The sequence below is a fragment of the Botrytis sinoallii genome, assembly GCF_014898435.1.
Source record: "Botrytis sinoallii strain Bc 23 chromosome Unknown BSIN_004, whole genome shotgun sequence".
NCBI lineage: Eukaryota > Fungi > Ascomycota > Leotiomycetes > Helotiales > Sclerotiniaceae > Botrytis > Botrytis sinoallii.
In genome coordinates, this window is record NW_024066031.1 from 1,098,282 (window position 1) to 1,124,996 (window position 26,715).

A 26,715-nucleotide genomic window follows, 5' to 3' on the forward strand; every position below is an offset into this window, starting at 1 on the left:
ATATTGAAGCACTGAGGAAGGGAAGGATTGTCATCGCTATTCTTTTCTAGGTAGGTAATCGGTACCAGGTACTTTGTTAGGATTTGTGAATGCTGCCACACTTCTTATATTAAATACTTTTTTTAGTCATGTATCTTGTATTGTATGAAGAAGGAATACAGTAAATACCTAGTCCTTGGTACCTCCTACTTAGTTGCTCCTACCGTGAAACCATCCATCCATCCATTTTCATTCTTTGATTCTTTGGATGTACAAGTTTCAACCACTGAGCAGAAGAAACTTCGACCAGTGACCACAAAGCCGCAACTTGACCAGAAAAACAGTACAACTTATTGATCATGCTAGTGACTGCTCAGCTATGATTCCCCATTACTATTGCTTCCCGTCTTTTCTCTATCTTTTTGGAGAATAATCCGTACCAAATCCACCACAAATCACAAAGATTATCTATCGTCAACGGATGCAAATGTATCAAAAAGCCATTGCCTTACCCCCTATCGTTTAATCTTTATACTACCTATCTACCCTACCCGCTGCAGTACCTAGCTATCTGCCTACTCAGCATCTTTTCCAATTAACCATTTCAACAATAGTACATACAATAGTACGATTGCCGATTGCCTACCTACCCCTCGATCAATTCACTTGAGTCAGATAAGTAGGGAGTCAAGGCTGCTCTATTGACACTGATACGATAATCCATCAATTAGTTGAGCTTGGTTGAGATCAGCTTCTATTAGGATCAGCTTGGAGAAAGAGACAAACCACCTCCGCCGGTCCGCCTTTCTGCCCTTTTCCTCCCTAAGATTGTATGGAATGCATGGATCAAGGAGACGGACCCTCTTCATATTAAATGCAAACATTGCATGTCATACTAAGATAAAGAAGGACTAATGAACTCGGAACCAAAATCTATCTTTGCTTCAAGATTTGGGGAGAATTGTCAACAGCATGAACAACATCAACAATATCAACCACAGCATCAACATCAACATCTTCTGCATCCAGGAGAAGTGCACAAAGTCAGGAATGACAAGCCGCTCATTAACAGTGTCAGCCGCTGCACAATCACAATTAATCAATCCCCCATACCAATACTAGAACCGACATTGGCACAGACGTCATGTGGGGCTAATGGCTACGCATCTGGCTTGGATCGGACAAAGGGACAGGGGTTAATTTCAACACATGGTACAGAAGAATTAGATGCTCATGCTCGAGAATTTACACAATTCACGTCAACAAACGAGAACAATTCTCCACCTCAATTTATTAATGTCGACAATCCTTGTCCTACCTTTGTTTCTTCAGGTCGAGATAGAAACAGAGACCTAGACCCGCAAGCTACAGAAGATTTAGAGACCCAAAGAAGAGTATCGACCGCCTCGTCTGCCACTCTATTTTCAACCCCTCAGTTGTCGCCGTTACCGCCGTCACTGCAAGCCTCGAAACACTCTAGAGAGGAGGATAATGTATCAGAGAGAAGCTTTGATATTACAATTTCAGAACCACCTGTAAGATTCTCAGAATACATATGTTTGTTTGAATTTTGCACATTCATGAAACTAAAACCTTTCTGTCTATCTAGTTCAAACGACACCGCGCAAAATTAAAACCTTGTCATATATCCAAGCCAGATAATGAAGCAGCAAACGACTGTCCTACAACCTTACAATCGCCTAGATCTCCCCGATTTACAACTCATAAACTCAAAAGGACGCATTCCTCGCAAAGTCCTCCAAATATAGACACGACAGTTATGTCGAAACTAGATAAAGATGGCAATGGTATAACAATACTCAAGTCAGTTGACTGTTAGATTCTCTTTTTGAATTTTTCCCATGCTTAGTGGTTGGAATCTTTCGCGCTTTCTATAGCATCACTTTTACACTGTTTTGTTTTGAAAAGCTCGGAGGAGTGATACTGACGGTGCGTTACTAAAAGGTTAGCTCGTGGTAATATATTGGGGAAAAACTCGAATCCTCCTGGTAAATCCATCGCGCCCACGTTGAATCTAGAACAACAAAGGCGCGCAGCCAGTCCTAAGCTGAGCGCGAATCCTCAAGAAGGCTCATTGATTCATAAAGTGGGCATAATCGAACTTTTAGAGCAAGATGAGAGACCAACTTTCATAATAGATGTTTCTAATCAAGAAAATTACATACCCGGCGGTCGCTTACGACTAGAATATGCGAATGCGTCACTACGGGCTATGAATCCATTATTGGAAATGGTAGCAGGCTTTGCGGATCTATCCTCCCCTACAATCGTAACACATGCATTTCCGGAGTTTAAAGCATGGGTGCTAAGTTTTGTGAGCAAAGAAAGCGAATCTTTAGATATTTGCTTGCCGTCATTTTTGTATGGAGGGTTCACATGGAGTTGTTCGACTTTGCGAAAACGTCTTCGGGTAATGAATGGCGTTAGAGCTCAAATTCCCACAACAAACTCGACCTCATCGAACGCAAATAATAGCAGCCCTGCTATACCGAATCCAGGTTTCGTATTAGGTCAAGATTTGAGAAGCTCAACGGATCTATTCCCTGGGCCGTCGGATTACTTTGGAGATGTAGCTACAGTAGTCCCAGGTTCGAGCCCGATAGAATCGCTTGCTGTTGACAATCAAGTAGCACACATCGATGGGTCTTCATTCGATTGGACAAGACTTCCGCTAACCGCAGCGCTACCTCGACACATTCAATTCACCCGTAATGTTAATTGGTCAGCCTCTCCTCTTGGACCAATGAAAAATTGGAGTTTTGATTTGAGAGCTATGTGCAATCTTATCATGGGAAGTCCTCATCCAGCGGCCATGTACTGGGGGGCTGAATATACAGCCATTTACAACGAAGCGTATATATTACTAGCTGGACAAAAACACCCTAGCTTGATGGGACAAAGTTACAAAACAGCTTGGGCGGAAATCTGGGGTGATATTGAAGCGGTTTTTGCAAAAGCAAAATCATCAGGCCAAGCCACTATGAAAGATGAAGATAGACTTTTCATCAAACGAAATGGTTACCTGGAAGAATGCTATTTTGCATGGAGTATAATTCCACTAGTCGGAGAGGATGGCTCTGTAGTCGGGCTGTACAATCCGGCATGGGAAAAGACGAGAAGAGTGATTTCGGAACGTCGAATGCTTACTTTGCGAGAAGTAGGAGAGAAGACAGCTACTGCGAGAAACATTAAAGGATTTTGGGCACAAGTCATCAAAGCATTGGAGTATAACCCCTTTGACATACCGTTCGCTTTTCTCTACTCGGTTAATGAGGATGTCGATAGCGACATGAGCTCACAGAGATCATTGAACTCCGGAAGCATGTCACAAGCTCCATGTTGTGTGTTGGAGGGAACAATTGGTGTACCTTCGGGCCATCAATCAGCCGCTACACCATTGGATCTTCACCTCAGTGAAGATGGATTCGCCCCATATTTGAGAGAATGTATGAGGCTTGATAGACCTGTACTTCTTACCACCGAGGAAGGGACCCTACCAACGGAACTAATCAAAGATCTCGACTGTGTAGGATTCGGCGATCCTTGCCGAGCTGCTGTTGCCATACCACTCCATGCCACTAGCAGAGAGTCCATACTAGGTTTCTTGGTCATAGGAGTGAATCCAAGAAGACCTTATGATGACGATTATAGCTTGTTTGTTGAGCTCATGACTCGCCAAATGGCAACTTCAATGGCCTCAGTTGTTCTCTATGAGGAAGAAATCCGCAAAGGTCAGAAAGCCGCGCGTATTGCTGCTCAAGATCGTCAAGAGTTATCGGAGCTTGTCAACCTGCGCACCCAAGAAGCTGTGGAAAGTGAAAATAGATTTACCCGCATGGCTGAAATGGCCCCCGTTGGAATGTTCATTGCAAATTCTCAGGGAGAGATCACATTTTCTAACGATGCTTGGTGGGAAATATCGCGGCATCCCCGATCTGATAATAGCGCAAAGTCATGGATGGACAGTATAAAAGAAGAAGATCGCGAAGGAGTCCAAGCTACCTGGAACAAGTTGGTTTCACAGAAAGTAAACGTGACGAAAGAGTTCCGTTTTAAAACGCCATGGCAAAGTAAGCATGCTTTGACCGATACATGGGCTCTCATGAATTGCACTTCACTCAGGGATAAAGACAACAACCTGATGGGCATCTTCGGCTGTATCACGGATATATCACATCAAAAATGGGCAGAGGAGTTTCAGAAACAGAAGACGAAAGAGGCAATAGAACTGAAGCGACAACAGGAGAATTTCATCGATATGACTAGCCATGAAATGCGCAATCCGTTGAGTGCGATCCTACAATGTTCGGATGAAATCACCAGTGCTTTAACTGCTCCTGCGCTTAAGGGCCTGAAATCAAGCATGCGAGGTGCGGAAGCGCCTCAGGAGATATCAGAACTAATCGAAAGCAGCATTGATGCAGCTCAAACTATCGCGCTTTGTGCGCAGCATCAGAAACGCATCGTTGATGATATTCTGACCTTGTCTAAATTGGACTCGGCGCTTCTAGTTGTAGCACCTGTCTCAACGCAACCAATATCTGTGGCCAGGCGTGCCATCAAGATGTTTGAAGGAGATATGGAAAAACATGACATTTCGATAGAATTTCAAATCCAGGACTCGTATGCTGACCTCAACATCAATTGGGTAAAACTTGACCCATCACGGCTATTACAAGTCCTAATAAACCTGCTAACCAATGCTATCAAATTCACCACAAATCAGCCTCAACGATCAATTATTGTGAGTATTGGTGCAACGAAGGAACATCCAGCAAACAACGATACCACCGTTCAGTATTTTCCTTCCCGCTCAAGTGTTACGGGTTTGGCAATGGATGAAGCAGAATGGGGTCCAGGCGAAGATTTATATCTGAAATTTGCTGTTCGAGATACAGGCAGAGGTCTTGATGAAAAAGAAGTGTCGATTTTATTCCAACGATTTTCACAGGCGTCTCCACGTACTCACGTTCAATATGGCGGGTCAGGCCTAGGATTATTCATCTCGAGAGAGTTAACCGAACTTCAAGGTGGGCAAATTGGAGTCTCCTCAGAGAAAGGAGTCGGCAGTTGTTTTGCGTTTTACGTCAAGGCTCGCCGGGCTGAGCGCAGTCCCGAAGCGTCACCTCTATCTTCTCCAAATCACAATGCCATAAATCGAAAGCCTTCTACACGTACCACAAATCCCACACCGGTAGAAAGTATCAATAGCTCGGTGGAAAAGCCAGCGCAGACCCAGTACGTTTAAACTTATTCCATCTCCATATGCTTGAGATGACCTCTGTTTTGCGTTGCGATGATTTCCTGCTTACATTAGTAAATAGATCCAAAGGAGAAGCTTCAACAAGTATAGCTAGGATATCACCAAGTCCAAAGGTTGATTACAAAGACATTACAATTCTTATCGTTGAAGATAATCTTGTTAATCAGCGCGTTTTGCAAAAACAATTACATAGAGCCGGGTTTGTGACGGAAGTTAGCAACCATGGGTTAGAGGCTTTGCATAAATTGGAAGGGTCGTCTTTTTGGAAGCATGAAAGTCCCACCACGGAAAGAACCAGTATCTCATGTGTTTTAATGGATCTTGAAATGCCAATAAGTATGTCCATAGTTCTCTCTGTTGTCCTGGACTTTTAAATAGGAATGCTAACAATTCAACCTTTAGTGGATGGTCTTACTTGCACTAAGAAGATTCGAGCATTAGAAGCTGATGGAACGATTGTTCGCCATGTACCAATAATTGCAGTTACGGCAAATGCAAGATTGGAACAGATTGAAACGGCTTTAGCTACCGGGATGGTATGCGCCCTTTAATTCTTTTGTATAAAGATACATTTTCTGGGAACTGAGGCTAACAATTGCAAACAGGATGATGTTGTTTCTAAACCATTTCGCATGCCAGATCTAATACCAAAGGTTGAGGCATTAGTACTTAAGAGTCAAGGACAGAGTCGAAGTAATTGAAAATCGATTGGGAGGGAATTTTACGTTCTGGGAACTATTTTGGTAGTGATAGCAAGCTATTTAGACGGATGGAATAAGTGATGGGGGTTTATACACGCATGATAAAGGCGTTAAGGATTGTTTGTGGATGGTGCGCCAGTGGGATACCCAAATAGTATATATGCATTCTGAGCATTTTGGTTTTATGGAGTTTGACATGGGGGTTTGATTTATATGGAGGAGTTTGGATGAACGGGTGAGTGTCATGGGTGGAAAGGGGTTGGTGGAAAAGAAGTGCATGGAAAGCAAGGTGGGGGAGGGAAGTAGGTGTTTAATTTCTCAATGGATGGATGGATGCATGCATGGATAGATGAGTGGGTGGGTGGGTGGAGGATGACGGTAATGGTAATGGTGATGGTGATGTAAATATTGATATGCTATGGATGTGAGTAGTATGTCGTCAATAATATAACATTGCATATCTTCACGGAATAGTGATTGAACTTTTGAGGTGATTATAGTGAGTGAGTAGGTAGGTTGGTGGGTGGGTGGGTGGGTGATTGATGGGATGTGAGGAGATGAGATGGGAGGAGGTGGGAGGAAATACCTACCTAGGTAATTATCAGATGAATCGTTGTGGTTGATTGAGAAAGAGAGGAAAGTGAAACTAGGTAGGTATCCATGAATGATTTTAAATTGCGAATACTCCTTCCTACATGTTTTTTTCTTCTCATCTCACATGTCATATCATCCATCTGTTATCATATATACTTTCTTTGAGTTCATTAAGAAAATCGACATCGTACAATTTTTCTCCATATCTAAAAATACATCATTCCCATCCATCCCATCCCATCCATGTATCCCATATGTTCATGTCGGTGTGTGCACGCCCATTACCATCCCCCTCTTAACCATTCCCACAACGAAATAAGTATACCATCCAAAGCTACCTAATTCTCACTCCCCTTTAAACTCCTCTTCAAGCTCCCGAATCTTCTCTTGAGACCCTCGCCCATCTTGTGCGATTTTCCCGCCCCATTACTTCGGCTGCTTCCTACGCCCGCGTCATCATTTGAGAAGTCTACCGTCTCCATTGCTCTTCCGCTCGTGGTCGTCATGTTTTTGCCATCGCCGCTTGCGAGGTTACCTCCGCTTGCGCTTCGTTGGCGGTTTGTGGGAGGAGGGCGGAGACTCGATCCTGATGCGGATGAGGAGGATTGGGATTGCATTTCGTAGGCGGAGTTTCCGTCCGACATGTTGCGACGGTGGGATTTTTGGGCGCGTTTGTGGTCTTTGAGGGCTTTTTCGATGGTGAAGGAGGGTTCGCCTTTGCCTTTGTAGTCTTCGGGGAGGTATTTCTAGGGGGGTTGTGTTAGTTTGGGTTGGGTTGCGTTGGGTGGGTGGGTGTAGTCTCGTCTGAATTTGGAATGAAAGTGAGATGGAGATGGAGTTGGGGTTGTAGAATGAAGTTCCTCTCGTCTGAACTTTGAAGTTCAAGAGTCAAGTTGTGGGATTCACATTTTATGACAGTAGAAATAAGGATGGAAAGAACAGGAGAAAAACAAACATACCACATGATCCCATCTCTTGTATGCACCACCAGCAGCATCAGGTTCCCTCATCAAATCCGCACCTTCTTCATAGTTCATGATTCTACCATCCGGACCCGGCATTCCTGGGGGAATCACAGCTGTTCCTGATAATGGAATATGTCTCTCCAAACTATCTTGAATGTTTTCTCTCGGGGTAGCTCTAATGGCTTCCGCGTTCGATTCCGCAACCGCTGCTACGGGGGAATTCTTGTAGCTTGTATTTCGCGCCATCAATGTAGCATCATAAGGGCCTCCATGATGATACGCACCACCGATTGCCGTACGATCGAGAGAATCAATGGTATCGGCACCTGGAATGTGCTTCTTACGGAGATGCGGAGATCGATATGCGGTTTTGGTCTCTTGACGTAGTTGATCGAGAGGTCTGTGGGACATGTCGCCAGGATAGCGTTCACCTAGTGAACTTCCTCGTCGACGTCCTTTGCCATTATCGCTCACAGGTTCTTCGAGACTGTTGCGGAGACTTCCACTGTTGGATTTGGAGTAGCCGCCAAAAGCCGATTGGCGATGAGATGAATAGGGATTATTGGAGCTGAAGGACGATTTGGTGGGACTAGCTGAGGAGGGAGGTGTTGGGTAGGATGACACGGTTGATTGGGCGGTTTTCTTGGTGGAATTGTTTCGCCCGAAACTGCTAGATTGGGTGTGTGGAATGGAAGATTTGAAATGGCTTCCGGGACCTGTTTCTTCGCTCGGCTGAGGAGCATTAAGAGGATCGATTAGATATTGTTGAGCCTGGATGGAGAAATGGTTATTAGTGGTCATTATGATTGTGATGTAGGTTGTGATTGATATTGCGAGTTTAATGGATGGAGAGCTTTGTATATGTGAATGTGAATTGATTGATTGATTGATCGATTGATTGATCAAGATACAGATGGAGAGTCTTAACATACCCATTTATCACTTGAGCTCTCCATTTTGAAGATAATTAAGCACCAAATGTGGTGTGATGTTTGATACTGGTGAGATCCCGAGTGAGCCGTGAATAGAATGTTTATTAATCACCAGGTGATTTTTCTTGTTAGTAGTGAAGTAGTGAAGACACAACAGGAGATTTCTTCTCGGGTGAGATTATTAGATGGTGTAAGAGAAGGGAAGAGAAGAGAAGAAGAGAAGAAGTAGAAGGGTTGTTTCTATTTGAGGAAAAGTATCAAGTACTATTTGGTCGAGTACTAGGTGATCGGGTAGTAGGTAAAGTAGGTCATTAGCTCACTGCTAGCAAGGTATACAACAATTCAAGGGATCAAGGTATAATTAGAAATCGAAGGGAAGGCCGGATGCGCTAAGCAACGAAGAGCAAGAAGAAGAAAAAGAAAGAAAGAAAGAAAGATAAAAAGATAAAAAGATAAAAAGATATGGTACCTACCTACCTGGTACCGGTCCTCATCGTGCCATCGTTCGTACTCGTTGCTGGCTGGCTAGAGAGAAGAGAGGTACGCAATATTTCAGGGTATCCTTGGCCCCAATGATGTAATTTGATAACGCTAGATAAGGCCGAGTGATGGTCACCCTAGGACGAGTGTTTGATAGATTGGTGGATGCCATTGAATGGATGCCATTGAATGGATGCCACTGGATGGATGCTTCTCTCCCAACCCAAACAAACTTCACTTCTATCACTTCCATCACTCCAATCACACTTCAACACTGCAGCAAGTCGACCCAAAAATGGATTAGTCAGGCACTTCCCGATCCACTTCCAACAGCAGATCATTTTATCAATTGATCATTTCATTTATTCTCCAAAGATTCACAAAACACCAACTTGCAACTCCGCAAAGCCTCAATAGACTCCGTACGCTGACGTCTAATTAATGGGTCAAAGTCGGTTCTAGACTTTTCACTTGTCCAGCATCCTGTCCAGCACCTTGTCCAGCATCGAGCCCTTTGAACAGTCGCACTGCCACGAATACCAACTCCCTTGGTCGAACTCGAAAAGATTTTACCTTCTGCTTGACACTAGGATCTGGGGAATGATTTGATTGATGAGGATTCATTTGTTTCATTTGTCTGCACCCAAATTCACATTTCACGTTGGGCCCTTTAACTCTTGAGTGAGTACGGAGTAGACGTTGATGAATTACGGGAAGCCCGGCCGGGTACAACCCTTTATCGTATACGAGTAGGTACGAAGAAAGTTAATAATCCAACTTGACTCCAAATGAACCCCAGCACGTGTCAATTGGGTTCAAGTCTTACTTTGGTTGCTTCTTAGTGCAACTGTCGGATCATACATACTTCAGCCAAGAAAGGCTGTCAAAGTTTAAATTCATCATCATATCATGGCCCTGGTCGATTACATGTCGTCCGACGAGGAAAATGTGGTAGACGAAGACCTTCCTCATGTCAATAAAGTCAATAAAGTCAATCAACACAACAGTGCAGATGATGAAAAGAATGTCACCACAAAAACTTCGAATTCAATTAATTTAAAGCGAAAGCGAGACATTTCTTCATCCTCGTCAGAATTACCTCCACTACCCTCCAAATTTCATGATCTTTATGCCTCAACCGTGAGGAACAGTACAAGAGATGATCCAAGCTTACACGGAGGAAGAAAAAGAGTGACTCCTCATATCGAGGGCAATTGGCCAACACATATTTATATTGAGTGTGAGTACCGATGAATGCCTTGGTTTAACCTTCTTGTCAAGCTCGTTTCGCTAATTCAATCGAGGGTATCCTTCGACTGCAGAATTTGATCTTATATCATCCTTGATCTCAAAAGTTGATGAGTCGTTCAAAACCCACGACATTCAAACGTTTTTGTCAAATGATCTTGGGGTTCCTCTTCCCTTACATGTCAGTCTTTCACGAGCCATTGGCTTTTCCAAAGATGTCAAAGATATCTTCCTTACTTCATTCGAACAAGTCATAAAGTCTTCCGGAGTTCGTCCGTAAGTCCATTGTCCGTTTGAATTAGGGGTTACACGTGACTAACAAATTTTAAGTTTTGAGATGCGCTTCTCCGGTTTAGCGTGGGTTCCTAACTATGAAAAAACTCGATGGTTTTTGGTTCTCCGCGTCAATACACCGGAAAGCAATGCCTTGAACAAATTACTTCACGTGAGTAATAAAGTCGTGGAAGAGTTTGGACAGCCGCCCCTGTACGCAAATTCTAGAACAAGTGTAAATGGTCAACAAGTAGCAAAGGGTGCTCACCACTCTCAACACAGAAAGCCTTTCAGAGGCAAGACACAGCAAAAAAAGGATGTTTTCAATGATATGGCCGATTTATCAGACGCATTTCACATTAGCATTGCGTGGACGCTATTGCCTCCAGACCAAGAACTGATTGAAGCTACTGAGCGATTGACAGCCAACGAATTGATGAAAGTAAAGCAAATTCAAATAAAGACAGAGGAAATCAAAGCAAAGATTGGTAATGTTGTTACCAACGTGCCCCTTCCTGTGGGCATTACGGAAGGCAAAAGCCTGTTCGGGTTGTGAGAAAATACTTTTACTTCAGAAGGGTGCACAAGTGGTTTGACAATTTAGGAAAAACGATCTGTCAAAAGTAAATTTATTCCATCGAGCTGGTTCTAGTCGATGTCTCACTCGTACTATTAGTCACAAATTTGTATTGTCTGCGGTTAAGTAAGTAAGGATCTTGATTACATGACTCTTCTATATCTCCGAGTATATCCATAAACACGCTTCTTCCCAAGTCGACAAGATTTTTCATATCTTCTGTCAAAAGCTTGACTAACCTGAGTCAAATAATACCGATCCGCTACCCATGAACGATTTTTTTCCAGCCTATGTTATGTTGTTTGTATTTGTGACCACCAGGCGAAGCTCGAATGTGTCAGAAGATGGAGCTGTCAAATACGTCAGCATAACTCTACAAAATTTCGTCAAGTTAATGGCAAAACCATACCTTCGTTGAAAGAATTCCGCCCAGTCTGCGCCCTATGCGATTTCCATGCCACCCATGCCAACACTACACTAAAAACTCCTACTACCGTGGCTATGGTACCAAAAACTATCTGACTCACATCATCATGGGACAAGGCGCCAACAAGAGTGTTGTTATTTGTATTCATTGAAGTCAATGAATAGTTTTTCTCCTTGAGCTTAGAGCCTATTCGATGTCAGAATGACCATTGATAAACTGTTTCATGGAACCCCCACTGAACATACCATTGCACAACACAGCAGCAAGTTCTGTTTGTAGGCGTTTTGAATAGTTTAAATTGTTGTACACGTCGAAGTTTGTGGAATTGATCTGTTCTTTTGATACGCCTTATCAGATTATTGATTTACCTTTACTATATATGCATTCTCTCTCTGCCTACGCTGTCTTCCGGGGACGAGGCCGGTTTGAGCTAGAGAAGGGACAATTGCAACTTCATCATATTATACAAGATGTTGAAACCAATCGCGCGGTCTCAATGAGGTTTGAAGAACCTGTAGACTTTTGGTCTTGTCGAACGGATTTTTTTTCTTCAACAGATTTGAGCTTGTGGTTGCAATGAAAAACTTAAAATCCTACTGCTATTCTAGGAACTGCAGCAGTGATATTGATTGTATTCCGTTTGCATTGAAGACCCTGGCGCTTATAATTACGAAAGGGGGTGTTTCATCACACCAGAAGAAGCGCAAGAAGCGCATCTACATAAATATGCCTTTCCATTTGTATCCTGAGTCTTGTTGCAACCACCACTATATCTGATCAACACCACCATACAACCATTCAAGCCATCGCGAAAGAATTATCATGTAACAACACCGTTTCATCAAGAACAAAAAATTTGAACACGTCTTAACAAATTTGCTTTTTGCAAAGAAAAGCGAATGTTGAAGTCGAGTGCTGAGTATTCCAGCACACGACACGTTGCTTGCAGTCTTTATTATCCACGCTACGTGTTTCCTTGTACGTGGATTATTTCCATAGAGGGGCACGCACTGTGCCCTTAGAGCTTTCTTGTAGGCCACACACGATACACTTAACATGATGCATTCTTTTGCTGTCTTGATTTCTCGGTGTCTGTTAACTATAAATCTGGTACAATACATTGAGGAGGAACAGTTACCTATCGACTCTAGTTACCTATCACCACAGCCATTTTTAGATCATCGTTTCTGACATCGTTTTCCTTCACTACATTTTTCGTCTGAATATTGGGCATCTACTAGATCTCATCTGATACTTGAGCTAGCTTGCGGTTCGTCATATTTCTCTAGCGATTCGTCTTGATCACCATACGAACATACTGATAGACGCTGAAATGATTATATATATCCTCGCTGTCAACCACTCTTGATGAAGTGGGTCCACCGGAGGTGACAGTGAATTGCTATTTTTATGTACAATCGATGGTAGAATGATGCTATGCATGAATTAACTAGCTTTTGTCTTGCCCCAGAATCTGTTTTCAAGTTCATGCCAATATTTCTGCAGTACCTTGGCTCAACCCTTGATGTATGTTACCAATTCTCTTACAACGTATTTCCGTCGGGTCCTAGTTCAACTTCACCAATAAAACAAATTTCTGAATGTTGATAAATAGTAGGAATACTAATTCCTCTTCCCACACCGAATAAACAACTTCAGCAGGGCAAATTTTTGCAAAAGGCTTGTTCTCTCGGCGCGCCGTTATATAATTACATGCATTTGTTTCAGCCGTCACCCTTTTTAACTCTTCAAATGTATCATACAGCAATTTGGCCGCGACCTTATCTTCTCGGTCCCTGACTTTCCTCCTCTTCTCCTTGTCTCTAGTCTTGCGGTTCTTGTTTGCACTGGTTTCTATCGTCTGCGTTTCTTGTTTTTCTTGCGTCTGGGGGCGTTCCTCTAGCTTTCCTCGAATTCTCCGCATTCTCATCACGAAAAGAAGTAATCCCCTCTTTCTCCATTTACATTTCGGGTATTGTTTACCTGCCAAGATCCGTCTAAAATCTCGAGATTGAGCAAACTCTTTTTCGATAGCCTTTGAAATAGCTGGCAGTTCGTTATTCGCTTCAATATCTTCCCATACCTTTGCGTACCAATTTTCATACTTCACATACCCTTTCCTGACCTCGGGCTTGGCTACTATGAGCTCATTCCAGTAGTCGTCGAATCCAAATTCACTCAGAATCCCATCCCGAAAGAGGGCGCTATCCAAGTCCGGGAATCGCATTTCAATGATCGTATCAATCAAATACTGAGCACGATTGTCACTCGTACACTTTGGGCATATGCCACAAGCTTGGCCGACGATCTCCATGATTTGATGATATTGCTCCCTTACATTGATCCCACTGATTTCGGATACCACTAAGCCGGATTTGGTAAAGTCATATATTGTGTAGGGGAAAGATGGTTGCTCGTCGTCGGTTGCTGGAAGGTTGAGTTCGTCTACTGTAGTGTCCACTGTAGTTTCTACTGTAGTAGTTTCCACTGTAATGGAAAGAAAAGGTTGCTTGTCGTCGGACGGTGAAAGGTTGGATTCGTCTACTGTAGTGTCCACTGTAGTTTCTACTGTAAGGGGAATTGTAGTATCCACTGTAATTGGAACATCAGTGTTCACTGTAGTAGGAACTGTAGTGGGATCTGTAGTGAGAACTTCAATGGGAACTTCAGTGTTCACTGCAGTGTTCACTGTAGTATCCACTGTAGTGGGAAATGTAGTGGGAACTAGATTGGAAACTGTAAGGGGAAAAGTGATGGGGAAGTTTTCTGAGGGTAATGGAGGTAACGAACATGAAGTAATAGACACCCTACTATCATGCGAGGCTTCAAGCTGGACACCTCTCTGCTCGATCAATCTCAATCGCTGAGTGAGGCAGAGACCTTCAAATTGATTGGTATTGCCTTCTGCTTGACTTTTCTCGTTCAAAGTATTGGTGTCGTTGTGTTCGATGGGAGCTGCATCTCGGATCTCGGTTACATCTGGAATCGATGTTGTTGGAGCTGTATTTCTTGTGTCTGGTATATCTGGAATCGAGGTCATGGGAATTGGACTTCTTATCCCTGTTGTATCTGGAATCGAAGTCATAGGAATTGGACTTCCTATCCCTTCGACATCTGAAATCGAGGTCATGGAAATTGGACTTCTTATCCCTGTTGTATCTGGAATCGAAGTCATAGGAATTGGACTTCCCACCCCTCCAGTATCTTGTCTTATAGGTAAACATCCTAAATCCGCAAAGAGATTTCGACACGCCGAGAAGAGAGAGAGAGGACAATTCTGTTTCGACTTTTTCCTTGAGTTGATTAGTATTTTTGTTTGAATAAGAAGGGGAGAGGAGGGGAGGGATTATGCTGATGTATGTTGGGGAGGGGAGCGCTTACAAGTTCTTGGCCCATGTGGGATGCTGTTGTGGATGGGGATGGGAATGGGAATGGGAATGGGTATGGGTATGGGAATGGGTATATGATTGTCTGGGTAGGTATGTGTAGCGCTGTTTCGGTGGACTGGTATGCTTCCAAAAGGTTTGATAAAATGTGTAGATGCGATGGAGTATTTCTGGTTGTTTGTTTATTTATTTATTTATTCATTGGGAACGGAATTCAAAATGAAGTGAAGATAAAAGTTCAGGAGATAGAATATGGAGGTAGAGGTCGAGGTAGGAAGGAGGGAAAGTTATTATTACTATGATTATGATTATGATTATGACTGGTTGTTCTGTAAGCAGAGTTGCACTGGATAGATGTACTTGCCTTGCGAAATATACGGGTTTGATTGTTGATCGTTCTTCCCTGATCTCTGTTTTTCTGTTGGTTCGCTGAGAAGATGGAGAGGGGATTTGGGGTATGTATGTATTGAGGTATTGAGGTATTGAGGTATTGAGGTATGTATGTATGTATGTATGTATATGGATTATATCTCACAAATCTTTATATACTTACAGATTAGCTATATTAAACGGGATTCAAACTCAAGGGTTCGATAAATACATTTTGCAATACTTCTCCTATCTACTACTCATCAAAACCCAAGCAATTAAAAAAACTTTAAAGAATAATCAATTCTTTTAATATTATACCTCCTCATACTCCTCATACTCCTCATACCCCTCACTCTATAGATCTCTCCCAACTTCGCAATCCAGGCGCAAATATACACATAATACACAATTTTCCTTCCCTTCTTCCTCTCCCTTCATTCCTACCGAAATCCCTTTATACACCTAAATAGATAAATACTATATATACACATACACATACACATACACATACACATACACATACACATACACATACACATACACATACACATACACATACACATACACATACACATACACATACACATACACATACACATACACATACACATACACATACACACATATACACATCGCATCATATCGCATAATCGGCATAGCAGCACAAGTAAGCTATAGATAAACTAAATCGAGTAAGAATTTACTACTACTACTACTACTACTACTACTACTACTACTACTACTACTACTACTACTACTACTACTACTACTACTACTACTACTACTACTACTACTACTACTACTACTACTACTACTACTACTACTACTACTACTACTACTACTACTACTACTACTACCACTATCTACACAGATGAATGAATGGAAGAATAAAGCTCACCTACACTCTACACTCTCTGATAAACATACGCATACAATACTCATCCTCACCTTACCCATCCACACATCTGAAAAACAAGCACCCGAGAAAAAAACACAAACAGACAATCACATGGCCAGCAAAAACTCGAGTGTTATATGTAAATCAAAAAATTTGTTTTTACTATATAGGTATGCATGCAACGCTAACGATTTCCAGTCAACAAATCAACAAATGCTTTGCAGATGCTGCGTATATCTCACAGCTAAGATATCCTAGTATGTGAGCATACGAGTATGCGAGTATGTATGTATGTATGATGAAAATCATATCATTCATAAACTCCCTCTCTTTCCCCCGATGCTCAACCCCTGCATTCCCACTCGCTTGAGGAAATTAAGTCGATTGCGCATGCTCACTCATGCTCATCTTCCGTACCTGTCGTCTCCGCTTCACTTCTCTCACTCCTCTCTATTTCCGAACTTTCTCTCTTCTTCCTTTGGAATCTTCCCCACGTCGAGCTCTTTCTTTCTCTAGTCGCACCTTTTGCTTTCCCATCACTTCCTTCAAATCCGCCGATCCTTGGACTACTAGTTGCACTTTCTCCCCCAGTTCCAATGAGCAAAGAATCACCAAGGTCATCCAACCCTTCATCCCTATCATTGTGATCCGAAGCAGCCGTACTACTTCCTCCCTTTTTCCTCCCAAAAATCGAATCTTTGCCTCCTAAGCTGAATTTACTCGAACTACCTTTACGGAGGAGCTTTGTGAAGGATGATTCTCCTTTCGCGCTTCCTGCAATATCAGATGCTGTGTTACTTTTGGTCCTATCCAAGCTATCTATTGATTCGGCCACACTATTTTGCGTGTGGATAGATGGCGAGTCTCGGGACCTTCTCGATTCAGATGGAGAAGAGGTAATGGGGTGAGGTGTATCATAGGTAGGGTCAAAGGATTCGGTGTTCTGATCTGGAGCCTTACCTTTACCTTTACTTCTCAGAAGACGAGAAAAGACAGGCTCACTGGTTTGAGGGAGTTCGAATTTTGGCGCGTTAGGGTTGAGCTTAGGTAAAACTGAATTGTGCGACGAAGGGGGCCGCGTGCCAATGGCCCCCAGATTTGGAGGTGGACTTGAGTGAATGTTATCTTCATAGAAGTATTCGTCTGATCCGCTCAAAATCTCAGAAGCCAGTGCACTAGAGGAACCATGTTGGAAACTAGGCCTTCTCGATGGATTGCTGGACCAAGTTGGTGGGGCGGACACAGACCAATCGGTAACAAGTGGGCTTTTGTTTACGGTCCCATCAGCTCCTGGCCCCCACCCGAATGGTGCACTATCCGTTGATGGGCGTGGCAGATCAGAAGAGGCAATAGACGTCGGGCGAGGGCTACTAGGGTCACGAGCGGAACGTAGATGGTTTGTATCTTCATTTCTAAAGCCAAACATACTAAACCCAAGTTGTCTCCGACCATTTGGACGAGCTGGAGCAGGTGCATTGCCCTCAGAAGAGTCACCAACTGTAGCGCTTCGTTGAAAGACATTCCCCCAACCGGATGAGAAGCTTATACGACGAGCCCTATTGGAAGTCTCCGGTTCATCAGTGGAACGTGGGAATGAATGGCTCTGGCCTTTCAAACTACCAAGAGGGAGTCCATCTTGAGGGGCCTTCTCAGACTTTCGAAGAGAAGTAAACATGCTGCCAAAATTCCTGTGAGATGTTGATTGACCGGCTCGTGCTGGTGATCCAATTACTCCAAACTTTGACGAGGGTGAGCCTAGCGAACTACGATCAGCATCGAGAGCATAATCATGGTGTGTAACGCCATATTTTGCAAGATTTTGCGATGACGCGTGAGGACTAGACATTAGACTAGCAGAGCGACTAGACCCTGGAGATTGTGTATCATTATGTCGTTGTGGCGGACTATATGAATGATGCAACTCTGACATATATTCAGGGCCTTCCTCATCAGCACCTTGAAGCTCATCGTCATTGAAAAGAGTTGAAGGTAATAGCATGGTTGCTGTCGGACTGAGCGGTGCCCCGGCCGTGAGCGATTGAATATCAGCTTCGCTCATCCCTCCCGATTGACCCGAAGCCGAAGCCATCGTAGTATCATTACTCATAGCTAGATTCAGATATGGAGCTGCCGCATAAGCGGGTGAGCTCATTAAGTTGAAGTTGTTGAATATACCAGTACTTGAATATTGGGACTCGGCCATTGCATAGCCAGAAGTAGATGACACCGTATTCGTGCGGCTCTTGCGAGTGCGTTGTCTTCGAGATTTGGCTCTGCCGTGTTGTCCATTCGGATCGAAATCAACTCCAGAGGAATTTGCGTGATTCATGAGATCGCTTGGATTGCTTGGTAACCGGGCATAAAGCGCTGTGAAATTGGCCTGTGCCGCTTGTAGTTCGTTCTCAAGTCGCTCCAGGCGTTGACTGTAGTCTTGCGCAATAGCGTGTTGCGTTCTGCTTTCTGCCTCCCACTGAGCATCATTTCTCCTTTCTAAAGCCTCCACTCACGGCTTGATCGTCATCCAGCCCAATTCCAAGACCCTCCCTTTCCTCTTCTAGGCTCTTGACCAATAACCCTTTCTCCGCGACTTCACGCGTAAATTTTGCAATCAAATCTTGAACGTTTCGAATATTCTCACGAAGCTCCTCGCATTTTGCCTCTGTAGACGTACGTATCTCCTCTGCCTCGCGACTCCAGGACTCCATTTCAGCGCCCATTGACTTTATTTCCTTCTTCCAGCGTGCTTGTTCATCTTGCATCTTCTTTCTCTCCACCTGCTTGGCCTGTAAACTCTTTTGTAACGCCGTCTTCCGCGATTGTGCTTGTCGATTCTTGACCTCCAGGTTCTTGACCTCTTTTCTCAACGTCTCGCTCGCTTCCTCCTTGTCCTTGACCATTTCTGTCTTTTTATCTTTATCTTCGGATAAAAGAAGGATTTGATTTTTGATCTCCTCAGATTCCTTCAGACCTTGTGCAATCACATCTTCGAGCTCCTTCTGGATCCTATCTTGTTGTTCCTGCAACTCTTGTATCGTCTCTCGGCTCTCATCCAAAGGTTGAGCATTCGAGGCGGACCAGTTCTCCGCGGTGGCGGTAGCTGTTGATTGTGAGTGTTTTCTACCTACGGTATTTCTTCTCTGGCTAGGATGTGAAACGCTCGATTCTCGTACGACAACCTGAACCGTGGCTGCAGGAGGATTGGTGCCGTCGGCTGAGACTCCGTGGGCTCGAACCGTGGGTAAACTTTCTCCGCCAGCATCATGTTGATCTTCATTCGACAGATCGGCTTCATTCCTTATGACTCCATGGCGTGGGAGTCCATCTCGACCCAAAGTTCTCAACCGTATAACTCTACTCCCAGCCTGAAAATTCTGCGTACCAACCGCAATAACCCTCACATTGTAAAAATTACCAGGCTTGAGTCCTTCGATAATGACTGTTTCTCCTTGGGAAGATTCACCCACTAATGGTAGAATGTTAGCGCGACTGGGGTACTCAAGGTACGGTGCACTGTAGAGAACTCACCATCGACGCCATTTACTTGGATGATGTACCGCACCACACCTTTGTTCGGTGGCGATGATGACCAATGTAATGTCAACGCATCTGATTTAATGCAGGCAAGAGAAACCTCTGGCGGGTCGGGGACTTCGACACCTAAAATGCTAATAAGTCGTGGTAGAGGGGTCCAAAGAACCTCCCACGCCCTCCTCAGCAGCCTTTAGCGTAATATGTTAGCAAGGCTTGTTTCTGCCGTTCGATTGAGTGATGTGCGACAAACCAGAATAGGGCCGTACAAGTCACTATCGACTGAATTAAAAACATGTATTCGTGGAGCACTCTTGCATGACTAAATACCCAGTCAATCAAGCTGGTGTAGTAGTCGACAGCGTTCATACAGAATCGAATCCGAATAGATCTCAAAACACTCAGGAAAGAGGTTGTTGAGAACTAAAGACGGCGGGGGAAAAGAGAAGGTCAAGAAATTGTGGCGAGGGGAAAGGTGGTGGTGAAGGTTGCAAGAGAAAGAGAGTATTGGAATCAATATGTGGTACAATTTCGCGATGGCACTCGCTCCATTCACCTACACGCAGCTTTCTTTTGGCTTTTTTTTTTACAACGGTCCACGGTTTAAGTCGTTTCCACAGATATCAGGCAATTATGCATAAAGATTTACAATTTTCCATCTTTACATTGCCATCGTGTAGCCAATGATATCATTTACAACTTGGTATAAGCATGATTAGTAATGACTCTCGTGGTACAGATATGACCAATCAGATTGCATGGAGCAAGAGATACTTTTCACTACCGAAACGGATCTTGACTCTCAGGTGAGTCTTGAGTCTTGACTCTTGAGGCTATTATCATCCTGGCCATTCTAACTATCCTGGCTCCTGGCTAACATCTTGAACGGCCTGGGCTCGGGCCGTCAGCTCTATGGGATTTAAGTCTGTACCTAGGTAGGTAGCACGGGGAGGCACTGACTAGTATGTCGATAGTACCGAGTAAGAAAAACTCAGTCATGATAGCTCCGGGGAATTTTCTACCGTCGTTCTACGCGCACTCTGGATACGATTTGAAAGAAAGAAGAAAGAAGAGAGAAGGAAGAAAGGATCAAAAAACCATAGATGTGGTTTCAAAGTCACATGAATCCACCACTTCTGTGTCTACCTACCAAGATATCTATACACAATTGTATGAGCAATTATATAAACTAATTGAAATGTTGATAAAACAAGGCTGTAAGAGAGAAGATTGAATAAATGATACTGGATAGGTACCTAGGTAGGTACGAGGTAATGACTCTGTGAACATCAAATATCAAATGCTAATCACGTGTAATAAACTACCTACTACCTACCACCAGCACCTACCTAGGTACTTATGTAACATTCCTCTCGTAGAAAATGCTTCAATCTGGTTCGGATCCAAGCAATGCAATTATCCATCATACCTTTCCGTGGTAGAAGGAATACAACGAGAGACTGGAAAGTCTTTTGCACCACCTACGAGGAAAACCACTCAATGCGGGGTATGTTTGAAGGACCTACCAAGTGACCGACGGAGATGGATCAATGTGATTCAAACATCACTTGGTACTTAAAACATCACTCCAAACAGTACGTGGTATTTACCCAGGAGATATGAAAATGATGGGAATCCAAGTGAAGGAAAAGTGAAGTCTGAATGGAATGAGGAAATGATTCGAGATGACCGGACACAATGCCAAGAAGATATCTTATTATAAAGTCCTCACATCCCCCTTCAGATACATTGGTCCTCGGGACTTTGCACGGTATGGTATGAGTGAGCACTGAGCATTTGATGCCATTAGTGAGAGTGTCAATCAGTATTGTATGGAGTAATTATCTATTAGGTCGGTATATTCTATGATAGTAATAAGTAAGACGTTAGATTATTGACTCTACTCTGTAATCAAAAATGAATAAAGATAGAAAAGACATTCCTATCTGATACCTAGGTATCTACCTAGTAGGTAAACTAGTATTTATATATATATATATATATATATATATCTTCTATTTCCTGTTTGGTATTTTTCTATTAGATATCTAATCAATCTAATCAATCTAATTGATCAAATAATACAATACCATCTCTACTATTACTACCTACCTAGGTATATACATAGTATATACGGATACTCCTCCTCCATATAAACGCTTCCTTCTTGAATCCTTCCTTCCTTCCTTCCACTCACCTACCTGGTAATTATCATTTATGAAAACCCCCCTCTCCTCTTCCCCCCCCTCTCCTTTCACATGTGACACAATCTCAACATTTCCAGATATCGGCATCGATCCATAAATTCGGCATCACATTCTACTCCGTACACATTCATTTACCTAGGTCCCTTTACCACCAAATGAACTAATACGAGAAAAGTCTTCTCCCAAAGTATTCTCAGGATGCTCAGGGCAGGACTTTCTTTTTCATTCGACCGCAATCAAACCCATCATTCCCAAAGTAGGAATGGATCATTGGGCAATCAATCTTGGAAACTTTACCTGGTATGGAATTCTCCTGTCACATGTGTTGTGCTCTACTCCACCTTCAAATGCATCGAGAATCTATCACACATTCATCACACATTCATCACACATTCATCACACATTCACACGATAACTTTCTGCCAGTCCGGAGTATCCCCAGTAAATCTTCTATGCCGAGGCCTTGGTGCTTCATCGCCCATTGATCTCATGTCAGCTCATGTCAACTCATCTAATCCATGGTCAAGTCAATATTCGGAGACGATATCTGATATACAGATGATGTATTTGTCTACATAAGTTGTATATCTATATCAGTTATATATCTGTGTCCCTAGTATACATCTTTATATGTATCTACATGTACTGTACTATATCTACATGTACCCCGTATATGTATTCATATTCCCAGGCATGCATGTTGTATGTCTCTCGGTTCACGGCCGGCTCGAAAATAGAAATTGGGTGCTTCGATCCTCCTCCTTACCTATCCTCCGTATTTATTAGGTGCATTGAGTTTGGAACTGCATGACTAGAATCTTTGGGAATTCTGACTTCTCCTTATTGGCAGGGGTTTCACCGGATTTCCATCCTATTTGAGCTTAATCCATTTTCTCCGTGTCGTCACCTATTGCTTTTTGTCGCATTCCCATTCCCAACCCTTCATATTCTTACCCTCAACATCCGCAGCAACATCAACACTTTTCCCTTTCCTTCCCTCACTTGCTTCCCTTCCCGGACTGAAGCACAAATTTACAATATCATAAGATTCTTTCTTGCTTCCATATTCTCACATCTCTCGTTTTTCTATCACATTCACTCGTTATCCATACTCCCTTTTTGACCCCCCAAAGTCTCAGCCGATGTAGAAGCTTTGCCTAGGTATATATAATACAATAGAACAATACGACCTCCTTCCAAGCCAAAGGTTTCATTCAACCATCTCACTCTACGCACCTTTTTTACATAATATACCACCGTCTCCATTCAACAAACATTCAATCTAGGATTAACCCCACTTGATCAGTCGCAAAGTTTAAAGAAATAGACGCATGACCTAATCGACGTATAATTCTTACAAGTTCCGCTATTAACTTCTCAACACTTCACTAATCGGGGCGCATCGACAAATCTTCGTTGGTGACATCCGCCTCCGTACGACACCACATCCCAACAAACACATACCTTTCTTTATAACATTACATCGACAATGCAATACGTGCGAAGTATCAGCGGTTCGGTTTCGAAAACCTGGAATTCGATAAATCCAGCCACTCTCAGCGGAGCCATCGATGTTATAGTCGTTGAACAAGAAGATGGATCATTGGCATGTTCACCATTTCACGTTCGCTTCGGGAAGTTCTCTCTCCTTCGCCCATACGAGAAGAAGGTCGAATTTAGAGTCAACGATGTCAAACAAGATTACGCCATGAAGTTGGGAGAAGGGGGAGAGGCATTCTTTGTTTTCGAGACCAGTGATACTATTCCCGAAGCTATGCAGACCTCACCTCTCGTTTCGCCCGTCTCCAGTCCACCATTACCAGCATCGGGTGCGCACCCAGCAAGTTTGTCGGAACCTGACTTCCTAGCATTAGATATGGGCCATAAAAGTTTAAGATCAGACAGTTTTACAAAATCTGCGGAAGGCCCATATCCTAGGAGGCAAAGTAATCTCAGTAAGCGGCCAAGATCATTTTCAGATGTTCTTTACTGACTAGAATAGGTGCTTTGACGCCACCGTCGATATCTTCAGAGCAGGCAATTGATAGAACCCTTGCTGGAGACTATTCTGGAGTTCAACGTAGCCATACAGACGAATTCTTGTCATCCTCGGCTCGCACAAACATTAGCGATTTGACGGAACGAGATAGACAAACACGATCCATGACACCCACTGTTGCAGCTGTCGATGGACAATCGGATGTTTTCACTGAAAGATCGCACAGCCCTCCACCTCTGCCAACACGCGAAGCAATAGAAAGGGCGATGGCATTGTCGAATCGTCTTCAAGCCTCAAACATCCCAAGTCAGGTTACCGAAACCGGTGACTTGATGTTGGATATGACGGGCTACAAAAGTAGTGACGATGATGCTCTTCGGGCAGAGGTTATTGCGCGAAAGGTTTTGTCAGAAGAATTGGAAGGCAATTATGATATTGGTGCTCTCATTGGTGCGGATGAGAACGGAAACCTTTGGATTTACAGTAGTGAAGAGGCAAAAGAAGCTGCAAGTCAGAGGGCGGCAATGGCAGGCATTAATGCTTCTGGATTGACGACCGATACTTCTTCGGATTTAGGATACAGTAGCGAAACAGATAGTGACATTCTACACCCACCGATCGTTCCAACGCACCGACGTGCCGGTTCGGAGTCATTGGGAATGCAAACACCACCCAAGACACCCACTGGAACTGCCGGTGATCCAAATCGAAACTATGCCAAAACTTTGCGGTTGACTAGCGATCAATTAAAAGCTCTCGGCCTCAAGTCTGGCCCAAATCCTGTGAGCTTTACTGTCAACCGAGCAACTTGTCAGGCAAACATGTATCTCTGGAGATATGATGTTCCTATTGTAATTTCCGATATCGATGGTACCATCACAAAATCAGATGCTTTAGGTCATGTTTTGAATTACATCGGAAGAGATTGGACTCATATCGGAGTTGCCAAACTCTACACGGAGATCATTAACAATGGTTACAATATCATGTATTTGACCTCTCGATCGGTAGGTCAAGCCGATACTACCAGAGCCTACCTCAATGGTGTGGTACAGGAGAATTATCGCTTACCGAAAGGTCCAACCATCTTGAGTCCTGATAGAACACTTGCAGCTTTGAGACGAGAAGTTTATATTAGAAAGCCAGAAGTCTTTAAAATGGCTTGTCTAAGAGATATCAAGAACCTGTTCGGCCCCAATCGCACACCATTCTATGCAGGTTTCGGTAACAGGCTCACTGATGCATTATCATACCGCTCCGTCAGTATTCCAAGCAACCGTATTTTCACAATCAACAGTTATGCAGAAGTATCGTTAGATTTGCTCAGTCTCAACAAATTACGATACAGCTATGTGAATATGCGAGAGGTTGTGGATCATTACTTTCCACCCGTAAATACCCTCATCACTAGCGGAGGTGAGGAATACACTGATTTCACATATTGGCGAGAACCTGTCCTTGAACTTGACGACTTCAGTGGGTCTGAGAGTGATGAAAAGGATCTTAAAGAAAGAGAAGATGAGGAGGAAGAGGAAGACGACGAGGAGGAAGAAGACAACGAACATTTGGGTGATAGTTACATCTCTCGCGATTCTTTAGACGAAGACAATTACTACGAGGAAGGTCTAGATGAAAGTCTCTTGATGGAGTCAATAGAGGGTGATGATGGTTTGGGAAGAAGTATGCTGTTAGAGGGAGAAGGTCAGGATCAGGAATACTACGACAACGCAATTGAAGATGACGATTACGAAGAGGACTCAGCGCTAGAAGGGGGCGGTGTCAGACTAGATGATCAACTCACCCCTCAACCCGAGAAAATTGACACCGATGCCGAAGTCATTACGGGACTCAAAAATCTTGCTTGGAAGGAAGAAAATTTCGACGATTGGAAGGTCTAGATCTTCATCACGGCGATAATAGAAGAACATGGAATTTCAACATTCCTGTATACTTAATTGTAATCGAGAGGGATGCGGGATGTAATGCAGACGAACCCAAACGAGGTATGGGAAATGAATGAAGGGAGCTTGGGTGTTGAAGTACAGTGTGGCGATGAGAATTTTCGATGAAATACCTTTGATAGCAAGTGTATATTAGCATATTGTAGGAGTTTAGATGAGTGAGCATGGATTGGGCCGGAATTTTTTAATTTTTCTCCTTCCTCTCTTTTTTTTGGATGTGGATTATCTTTCATGGGAGGGAGGGAGGCATGGTATGGTCTGGTATGGGATGGGATGGGATGGGATCGGTATGGATATACAAGGACATGTATGGAGAAGGGCATAGCGTGGAGTACCTAGTATTTAACTTGTTCTTTTTTGGGTAGAAAGAATAGAGTGAATTTTTTCATAATATTTTGAGATTTTGATTTGATTTAGTTGATTGCTTTTGATTGATGTTAAAAGGGTTTCTTTCATTTGTGTAATGAATTGATATAGTATCTACTCAAGAAGTGATGTATATATAGATATATATATATATATATATAAATATATAAATCTTAAAGGATACAAAACAGAAATAGGAATAGAAATAGGAATAATAGGAATAGAAACAGCAATAGGAATAAGAATGAAATCAAGATGAAAAAAAGATGACCTCGTGAGTCGAAATTAGAAAGGGGACTGAATGCTTTATACTACATAGCTTGCTCGCTCGCTCGCTCGGCTTTTTGATAGATTGCTTGTTGGATGGGAGTGGGACGGAGGGGTAGGGGGGGTAGGGGGGTGTGTGGGGTGTTTGGGATGTTGAGGTGTGAGAATTGGGGATTGGGGATTGGGGTTTGAGGTTTGAGGTTTGAGGGGTGAGAGGTGAGGTGAGGGGTGAGAGGTGAGGGGTGAGGGGTGAGAGGTGAGAGGTGAGAGG

At 43.2% G+C, this 26,715-nt stretch overlaps 6 protein-coding genes across 6 annotated transcripts; 3 read left to right on the forward strand and 3 right to left on the reverse strand.

Annotated features, from left to right (window-relative positions):
* Positions 1-893: 893 nt before the first annotated feature.
* Positions 894-5,964, forward strand: EAF02_002828 (uncharacterized protein; the record flags this gene model as incomplete). The annotated part of the gene is made up of 6 exons (XM_038898876.1): positions 894-1,514; positions 1,589-1,803; positions 1,945-5,238; positions 5,325-5,599; positions 5,666-5,799; positions 5,869-5,964. 6 exons carry the CDS (start codon positions 894-896, stop codon positions 5,962-5,964), a joined length of 4,635 nt encoding a protein of 1,544 aa, XP_038761164.1.
* A 932-nt stretch (positions 5,965-6,896) lies between these two features.
* On the reverse strand, positions 6,897-8,479 carry EAF02_002829 (uncharacterized protein; the record flags this gene model as incomplete). Its single annotated transcript, XM_038898877.1, has 3 exons — positions 6,897-7,304; positions 7,518-8,294; positions 8,456-8,479. 3 exons carry the CDS (start codon positions 8,477-8,479, stop codon positions 6,897-6,899), a joined length of 1,209 nt encoding a protein of 402 aa, XP_038761165.1.
* A 1,365-nt stretch (positions 8,480-9,844) lies between these two features.
* Positions 9,845-11,012, forward strand: EAF02_002830 (uncharacterized protein; the record flags this gene model as incomplete). The annotated part of the gene is made up of 3 exons (XM_038898878.1): positions 9,845-10,175; positions 10,240-10,459; positions 10,514-11,012. The coding sequence occupies 3 exons, from the start codon at positions 9,845-9,847 to the stop codon at positions 11,010-11,012; spliced, it is 1,050 nt and encodes a 349-aa protein (XP_038761166.1).
* Positions 11,013-13,027: 2,015 nt separating this feature from the next.
* EAF02_002831 (uncharacterized protein) lies at positions 13,028-14,590 on the reverse strand (the record flags this gene model as incomplete). The annotated part of the gene is made up of 1 exon (XM_038898879.1): positions 13,028-14,590. One exon carries the CDS (start codon positions 14,588-14,590, stop codon positions 13,028-13,030), a length of 1,563 nt encoding a protein of 520 aa, XP_038761167.1.
* A 1,920-nt stretch (positions 14,591-16,510) lies between these two features.
* Positions 16,511-20,013, reverse strand: EAF02_002832 (uncharacterized protein; the record flags this gene model as incomplete). Its single annotated transcript, XM_038898880.1, has 4 exons — positions 16,511-18,586; positions 18,624-19,579; positions 19,642-19,835; positions 19,898-20,013. 4 exons carry the CDS (start codon positions 20,011-20,013, stop codon positions 16,511-16,513), a joined length of 3,342 nt encoding a protein of 1,113 aa, XP_038761168.1.
* Positions 20,014-23,340: 3,327 nt separating this feature from the next.
* Positions 23,341-25,748, forward strand: EAF02_002833 (uncharacterized protein; the record flags this gene model as incomplete). Its single annotated transcript, XM_038898881.1, has 2 exons — positions 23,341-23,806; positions 23,854-25,748. 2 exons carry the CDS (start codon positions 23,341-23,343, stop codon positions 25,746-25,748), a joined length of 2,361 nt encoding a protein of 786 aa, XP_038761169.1.
* Positions 25,749-26,715: the final 967 nt, after the last annotated feature.